Source organism: Galeopterus variegatus, unplaced genomic scaffold (genome assembly GCF_000696425.1).
Source record: "Galeopterus variegatus unplaced genomic scaffold, G_variegatus-3.0.2 Scaffold326, whole genome shotgun sequence".
NCBI lineage: Eukaryota > Metazoa > Chordata > Mammalia > Dermoptera > Cynocephalidae > Galeopterus > Galeopterus variegatus.
The window spans coordinates 326,432-335,092 of record NW_007726437.1 but is presented as its reverse complement, the minus strand read 5'-3'; the positions used below and the strand labels follow the sequence as shown (position 1 = coordinate 335,092).

The 8,661-nt window shown below is 37.5% G+C and overlaps 1 protein-coding gene across 1 annotated transcript in view; it reads left to right on the top strand.

Annotated features, from left to right (window-relative positions):
• The window catches only part of ITGA8 (integrin, alpha 8), a gene marked incomplete at its 5' end in the record, with an annotated part of 186,133 nt that overhangs the window by 167,729 nt on the left and 9,743 nt on the right, over positions 1-8,661 (top strand). The window contains one exon of the mRNA XM_008567535.1: positions 4,386-4,487. Within this exon, the coding sequence (XP_008565757.1) occupies positions 4,386-4,487 (102 nt within the window). The remainder of the gene's footprint in view (positions 1-4,385; positions 4,488-8,661) is intronic.

Sequence of the window (8,661 nt, the reverse complement as noted above, 5' to 3'; positions counted from 1 at the left end):
TGGAGCATCACTTCCTACTGAAATGAGGAAGAACAACTTTTCAGTGAAGCAGAACTCATATTACAACACTGCAGTCCAGGGGGAAATGATTACCTTAGCCCGCGTGCTTCACTTCTCTGCATAACATTCTATTTCAGCAGGAGGCCAATGGGGAGAACATTACACCTTCATTTTCCTGTTAAAGGAAGAAGTCAATAGTAACTGACGGACTTTCAAGACAATAAATATTTAGCACAAGTAGAGGGAGACCAGAACTATCTGTAATGACACTGTGAAGCCCTTCCAGGAAAGAGTCCCTCCCAGAGATAGGGGAGAGAGCGGCACAAGTCACCTTGTGCTTACCCCTATCCTTAGCTCAAACTTTTGTACTTCCACAGTTGCTACTTATTTCAGTCTTGGAAGCTAAATACCAAGGAGGAATGAATTATCGCTCTCGCTCACGCTCCCTCTCTCTTTTTTTCTCTCTCTCCCCCTAAGAATATACTATATATTGTGCTCTTTTAATAGTTTCGTCACACGACCCAGCAAGAGGTGAACATTTTTCCACCTTCCTAATCCAGGCTAGAAAGTTAGCAATTCTTGGTTGACGTGACTTGCTGCGTTATGTTTGTTTGTGTCCATGTGTTGAACGTGCAAACTGGTCAGGAAAAGATTTTATTGAGGTTAATCTTAAATGATGCCCTGTTCTGATTGTTGCTCTGCAATTGCAAGTTTTACCGATAACTGCTGAGGTTTTGCCCCCCCCCAAGGCTTGGTTTCTGGTAAACATGGGCTCATAAAATGAATATATGCTTAAAAATAATTATTCAGAAGGAACTAAGCAGCCAGAAAATGGGAGAGGGAGAGCTTTTGACATTGCCAGCTGCACCTGGTATTTAAGTGACTCAAAGCCTCACTCTCCTATTTGTTAGGTTTCTGGTAAACATGGGCTCATAAAATGAATATATGCTTAAAAATAATTATTCAGAAGGAGCTAGCCAGAAAATGGGAGAGGGAGAGCTTTTGACATTGCCAGCTGCACCTGGTATTTAAGTGACTCAAAGCCTCACTCTCCTATTTGTTATCAATTCTGTAGCTTTTATTAGCACCAGGCCCATAAACAAATCATTGTGCAAAAGTACCTAATAGAAGCAGCCAGTGGGCTACAAACTACGGTTTAAATGACACTGTAATGACAGAAGAAAAGGACATTTTCTGAAGATTAATAGCTAGCTGGGACATGATGAAGGTCCAAGGTATTGTCAAGGGATATTAACCCCAACTGGTTTTTCAGTCCTAATTGTCTGCAATATGGCAGTGATTGCTATTACATGAGTAGATTGCTGAATGGAAGAGGAGATCTATTTCAACATAAGAATAATATAGTTGTTTTGTAAAGAACACAACTGAGAGCATTGAACTTTGAACATGAAATCGATATTATGATTCTGCCCATAATTGTTTCTCATGAATTAAATACTCACCTGTGCCACACCATTGACTTACAACCACATCTCTGACCTACAACCACAGGACTAATGTGTCTTTGATGCTGACCCAGCTGATCATGGTTTAATACCCCACATTTCCCATTCCTCGGAGCTCCACAGCATTTTTTTTAATGAGAAAGATGCTTTTTTTTTTTTTTTTTTGCTGCAAAAGGTGGAGGAAACTTTGCTTTTAGAGAATAAATTTAAAACAACAGATTCATCTATGAGTTGTAGTGTTTACAGGCTATCTGCCTACCACCTGCTTTGCTCAGACTCCAGGATGTGTCAGTTTTCATCGATTAGACAGAAGAAATGAGATCACCTCAATAATCCCTTATCCCGAACTTCAGCTCTTATTTTATATCACTGTCTTTTCTTACAATTTCCTGAACTTCCTCATCTAGTTAAAGGGCAGGGAGGGGTGTCCAATTCAATAATTGAAAGAATCAAATCTTTAATGAGGTGCTATCAAATGGGTGGTGTTGGGGTGGGAGAATTGTCAAATGGCCAAACCATTAGATGTGTTTATTCACCCACCATTCATGTGGTCAGTCATCCAGTATTGATTAAGGTCCCCTGTGCACACTGTTCGAGGGCCTGTGGAAGATATAAACATTATATTCCATGGTATACACCTTCCATTTTTGTATCATCTAGTTGGAAAGAAAAGTAATAGAGAAAAATAAGAAAGTAAACAACAGTGTGAGACTTCCAAAAAATATGTCAAAATACAGTCTCATCCCAGACTTACTGAATCAGAATCTCTGAGACCAATCCCAGGTATTTCTGAAGCTCAGCAAAGCACAGTGGTTTGTGAACCACTGGAAACAACAGTGAAGATTGGTGAGGAATAAAAAATGTGAAGAATCTAATTGTAGCCAATAGCAGGAGGGGTAAAGGGAAGAGGTGAAAGAAAATTCCCCTAGAGAAACAAGTTTCTCCATATCCTACCTTCTTGATCCCATCTCTTGTGCATTAAGAAAACTTCACATTCATAAGTGCAGAATCAGGTAAGAGAAAAGGTTTCCATCTAGACTTGATGCGTGAATGTAGTTCTCACACAATTTGTTTACCAAAGATATGACTTCACGAGCAAGAATATGGTTTTCTGTCAATTTTTTAAATTGAACTTGGAGATTAAAGAAAACTTCATCATTGGAGGTTTGGGAGCATGGGCACACATTCGAGTGTGTAATTATAATCCTTACACACAGAATCTCATTACTAGAGTTTCACCTGTGTCTACCAGTGAGAGTGGTAAGGAAATTAAATTGAAATCGCCAAGTATACACAAGATTTTATGAGCAAAGATTTCCAAATTTCATAAAATATTTATCAACAAACAAAAATCCAACTTTCAGTTAAAATGGAAATAATCAAGAGAGAACAGAACATCTGAAAAATAGCACCCAAAATAGCATTTTTCCCAATGAGTAGTTACTTATCCTGGAGTGAAGGGGCAGAAGGAAAGAAAAAGCCAAAGATATAGTAACTTTAAGTATATAAAAGTTACATACTATGGCCTGTCTTTCTCATGTGGAAGAAGCAGGATTTACTGAAGGGAGAGAAAATTCAGCCATGGGAAAAAAATAAACTTTGTAAAAATATTTAAACAAATTTATTACAGTACAAACTGTTGCACCGGCCTCTTGAGGCCAGACATTGGTTTATAGATGGTAATGTGCTGGTAAATGTTTAATAAACTGCTCTCTGCAAAGGAAACAAAACTCTGATACATAGCATTTAACAGTTTCCATGGTAAATACTCTACCATGGTTGATTTCAAGCTCCCAACATGATATCACTGCACACAGAGCTGGAAAGAAATGCCCCATAGCACACCACTATATAGTTTCCTATTACAGACACAATAGACTTAAATAACATCAAGAACATGGATGAAAGTAACAGGTAATAAAATAATCAGTAAATATTCAATTTTGAGTACATATTTTCTTTTTAGGAATATAATTTACTTAAGTCTACATTTATATAATTTAAGTTTTAACAATGGCTCTGTTTAACAACTGGCACTCAAAATTCCTGAAATTTTAACAATCAGCTCTCAAGAGGCACCAAGAGCCAGCTACATAGCACGGTACTGGGTAGACCTAATAGTGTCTCGAGTTAAATGGAGGAAAGTCACAGAAGCTCAAGTTCTCAAAGCAGCTTTACCAAGTTCCTCTTGAATGTTTTACCTTTGACTTTAATCAAGAGTTAACATGAGAACCAATTCAACAAAGAGAACTTTTGCTGAAAAGTTCTGTCAAAAACACTCTAGGCCAGTGGTTCTTAATTGGGGCAATTTTGCTACCCAGGGGACATTTGGCAATAACTAGCATTTTTGATTGTCAAAACTGGAGCGGAGATGCTATTGACATCTCATGGGAAGAGGCCAGGAATGATGCTAAAATCTTATGATGCTCACCAACTCCCCAATCCACCCAAAATGCTAATAGTGCCAAGGCTGAGAAACCTTAGGTCTTTTGTATATGATGAAATGTGATACATTTCTTTATAACTTAGTACCTCTCTCCTAAAATATTTCCCTCTATCAGATAATAAGAATTTTATAATCCACCATGTCTCCTTGTCTTTCACTAGCAGTAATTATATCAGTCCTTGTACTTGGTCCTTTTTAGGACCCTAATTTTCTGTTTTATTTTAATTTTACTGTACACAGGTCTTTTATTAATAAGATGGATTTTCTTTAGACATAGGAAGGGGATGAATGGTTGGTTAGATGTTTGGATGGATGCATGGGAGAGAAAAGGTAAAAGAAAGAGAAAAGGGGAAGAAAGAAGGAAGGAGGAAATTTTGCTTTGATGGAAAACATGAAAATCAATTGTGTGGCTGCCAATATAACTTTTAAAATCTTTATAGGGAATAAATTTAAATATATATTTTTGCTTTCAGAGAAAAAATGATCCCTATGCTCTTGTATCTCTCGTGTCCTTTGAAGTTAAGAAGATGCCTTATAAAGACCAGCCAGCAAAACTCCCAGAAGGAAACATAGCAGTGAGTATCTGAAAATATATATCTATGGGCACAAATAATTTAATTGAAATAATTGTTTTTAATCACCGTCCAGTCTGTACTAGGTTTTAGTGTTTACAGTAATTTGAGAAAAGTTTCTCTCTTCAGATCACTATTTTCTTATTTCAGTCTGGAAATTTCCTAGTGCCTTTTGATCTGGTTTTTAAATTTCTGATGAAAATTTCTACCCAAAAAATTACAGGGCAGGACTAATACCATTTTTTAATCAAGCCATTTTGTTTCAGAGTAGTACAGATAGCAGTGATCATTATAACAAAAGCAAACTGATTCTTTACTTTTAAGACAGCTTAGTGAGTCAGGTCAGAAGGGAAGAAACTCTTCTTGCAGGAGAGCTGGCCATCGACCAGCTAGCTGCATGACTTTGGACAGTTGTTTTTCCTTTCCGTGCAAAGAACCGTAATTTTCACCTGGGGGGAAAGAGTACATGATGAGCTTCAGTTCAATCAAGTATTTTTTTAATTGAGGCTATTAAACATTACTGACACCCAAATATCTGTCACAGAACTTCTGATATCCTCAGCAACCTGGCAAGGCCACACAGAGGGGAGGAAGGATGGATGGGAGGGAATGACCCGGTGCCGTTACCAAAATTCTACCTTTCCAGTTACCTGTGAAGTGATCAGAGACTTCTGAAAAATGTTTTCTGAAAAACAATATTAAAATCTCAAGCTTTTTCTCTTGGTCATTCAGCAGATATTTACAACCCCCAATCCAAATTCTTGGTCCCCAGCCACGTCAGCATCACCTGGGAGATTATTAGAAGTACAGACACAGGCCTCACTCCAGACCTTATGAGTCAGAATCTGCGTTTTATCAAAATCATCAGGGCATCCATATGCACAGTAAAGTCTGAGAAGCACTGCTTTAGATGATATATAAATGAATACTATTGTTACAGCTTGCTAGACTAGGTCTTAAAATCTAATTGTAATATTTAATCTTTCTAGCCTAATCTACTTTTAGTAATTTAAATTAAATTAATCCATTGAGAGGTGATTTTTAACTCTGAGTATGCAACAGAATCATCACGTGCAACTTTAGAAACATAAACATGCTAAAATCTCACCCCAAATATCAAGATAGAGTAGGTCTTGGGTGGGGCCCAGGGGCTGTGTTTTTTGTTTGTTTGTTTGTTTTCTTAAAAGATGACCAGTGAGGGGATCTTAACTCTTGACTTGGTGTTGTCAGCACCATAGTCACCCAATGAGCTAACAGGCCATCCCTATATGGGATCCCTACCCATGGCCTTGGTGTTATCAGCACCGCACTCTCCCGAGTGAGCCACGGGCTGGCCCAGTTGTGTTTTAAAAGCCCTGCAAAGGATACTTCTGCAGTGGAACCAGAGTTGAGAACTTCCAGCACAGGCGGGAGGCCTAGAGAAAAATCCAAGGCTATCGAGATAGAGTCACCTGGGCTTAACCCTGGCTCCACCCAGCTCTGATGAGGAAACCTTCTGGAAGTCCCTTTACATCTCTGAGGCTGTTAACCACAGGCACCTGATGGAATTGTTAAGCAGATTAAGAAGATTATGTATTTAAAGCTCTAGCATTGTACCTAGAACAAGTAAGTCTCAATGAATCCTAGTAACCTTCCCAAAATGTCTTACCTTCTCTAGCTAAATTCAGTAAGCCCAAATTGGAAATGACAGTTATGATTTGCACAGTCAAAATATTTCAGTAATCTTCGATGGTATTTTAAGGCAATCACTGCCACATCTTTCTTTATTTAGACCACCTTGCTTTCTCTTATGAGATGTCTGCTGTAGCTTGGATTTATGTTCAACCTAGAAAGCAGACGTTTGGGGTTTTTAATATAGACTGTTCATCCAAAGAGGTTCAAAGGCTTGTAGCTCAAAGGAAGATAAATCTAAGCCTTTTTGTTTTCTCTGAGCACGTGTTTCATCACAGAAACACGTTACAATCGATTCCGTCAACAGGATTGCATCTTTCTGTGCTGGTCACAGGTGACAGCCTGCTGTTCTCAACTCATCTCAAAAGATCTGCAAAATGATCAGACAGTTGCCTCCCCCAGTCCTGTCACCCCTGTGTGTGTGTGTGTGCGCGTGTGCACAGACAAACTCGTTGTCTGATGTAGATGATTTACCACACCATTTATACAAAGGTTATTGAAAAAACATTTAGGAACAGAGGCGCTTTCAAGTCTCCCAATATTGGACTAACTGGAGAAGATCCTGCCAGTATAAGGTTAGCTATGCACTAGAGGGTGGATTTGAGAGAAGAATTTTGGTTGGAGCTTGTTGACATTTTTATAGTGAGTCCTTCTCAAGGGTCTTGTCTTTCTTCTCTTGAAAGAGCCCAGCAGAAGGGAACTGCTTTAAGGTGTTAGAATCAGTAGGAATAGGTAGTTTGAGAGTTAATCAGAGCTCCAGTCTGCCACTGGAGAAAGTCCCTCGGTTCCTTCATTTCGTAAAGAGACTGAGTAATGTTTGCTTGTTTTCCTGGATTCTTATGTGGAATGATTAGTTTGTGCATTTTCAAGATGGTCATAATTCAGCCATTTCTTGAGGCCTATGTAAGATTTACATATGGAAGAAAAGAATAGTCCCCACCTGCTACTTGCATAGTATCTGTGTTTGTAAAAATGAACTCTCATGCAATGCTACACTTCTGTTCAGAAGTGAGGGAAACGTTATATGATTCAAAGGCACGTGACTGAACACTGAATCCTTACAGTGCAGCAGAAAACATGTTATTCAATTATTTGAACACTTTTTGGCTCTCCAGTGAACTTGGCATTCACGTATTATGCAACTAACATCCAATTCTATCATTTACATCTAGAAGAGAGTAGTATTGTCTAGCGTAGTTCCAAAGGTGGTGGTTATAAAATTTTCATGAAAATCCTTACTTAAAAACTCATAAATAAACTGAGAATCCATTTGATTTTCAGAATTGTTAGCGAAACTTCAGCACCTTAAAATGGAATTCTTATATTAAACAATTGTTTGGAGTTCAAATTTATGATGGGGACTCCTTATCCCACAGGGGCTATTTAAATGTTGTCAAAATGTGTGCTCAGCTGGTCTACTTCATGTTATTATTTTGTTCTAAATGGCACTGTAGGTAGGGTGTCTTGGTACATTTATTTAAAACAGTCTTCTGACCCCACTAAAATATGTTTACACAAGATTTTGTGATACATAAATAAAGATGTCAACATTAATTACAGTTGTAAATACAAGGGAGCTTTTTCCTTCCACCTTGGTATTTTTTGTCAAAATATACAAAAACATATCATAAATGTCAATGATAAAATGTAGGGATATTAAAGGTTTATTTATGGTCTTTCAACCAAAATAAAGAACAACAAGATTTACGACAAGATGAAGGTAATATTAAATGTTTCCTACTTAGGATCACTTTAGGAAAATCTAAACCACTTACAATTTATGAATCCCACTTCCTAAAATTGCAGATAATTATAATAAGTGAACTGTTAAAATTTTATGCTTTCTTCAAATAGCTACAAGTTCTCGGTAAATAAAAGTGTATTAAAACAGTTTGTTGATTAGCTGGCACATGATTGGATTTTTCTCCCTAAATTTTAAGTATTTCAGTTACTTAACATTAACCTTCTTTCTTAAAGTAATCAAAATATTTAATAACAAGCCCATGTTCTGAAAATAAACTTTTAGTCCTAAAACATTCCATCTTCTGTCCTGGGACCTCCTTCTTTTCTTTTTTATTTATTTTTTATTTATTTTTTTAATACTAAAAAACCCCTATTTATTGTTTATTTAAATTTTTAAAAATATTTTATTATTATGAATATTCATGAAATACAAATTATCAGAAATTGCTTTTATACCCCATGTCCCCACCCAATTGTCCCTCAACCACNATACAAATTATCAGAAATTGCTTTTATACCCCATGTCCCCACCCAATTGTCCCTCAACCACCTCCCCCCTCCCCATCTCCCCCCACTCCTCTTTGCAGCCCTAGGAATGTTCCCTCCTTCTGTAAGACCACCACAGTACTGGGGTCTTTCTTTCCTTCCTTCCTTTCTCTCTTAGTTCCCACATATGAGTGAGCACATGCGGTATTTATCCCCATGTTTTGCTTATTTCACTCAACATAAGTTTCTCAAGGTTCATCCATGTTGTTGCAAATGG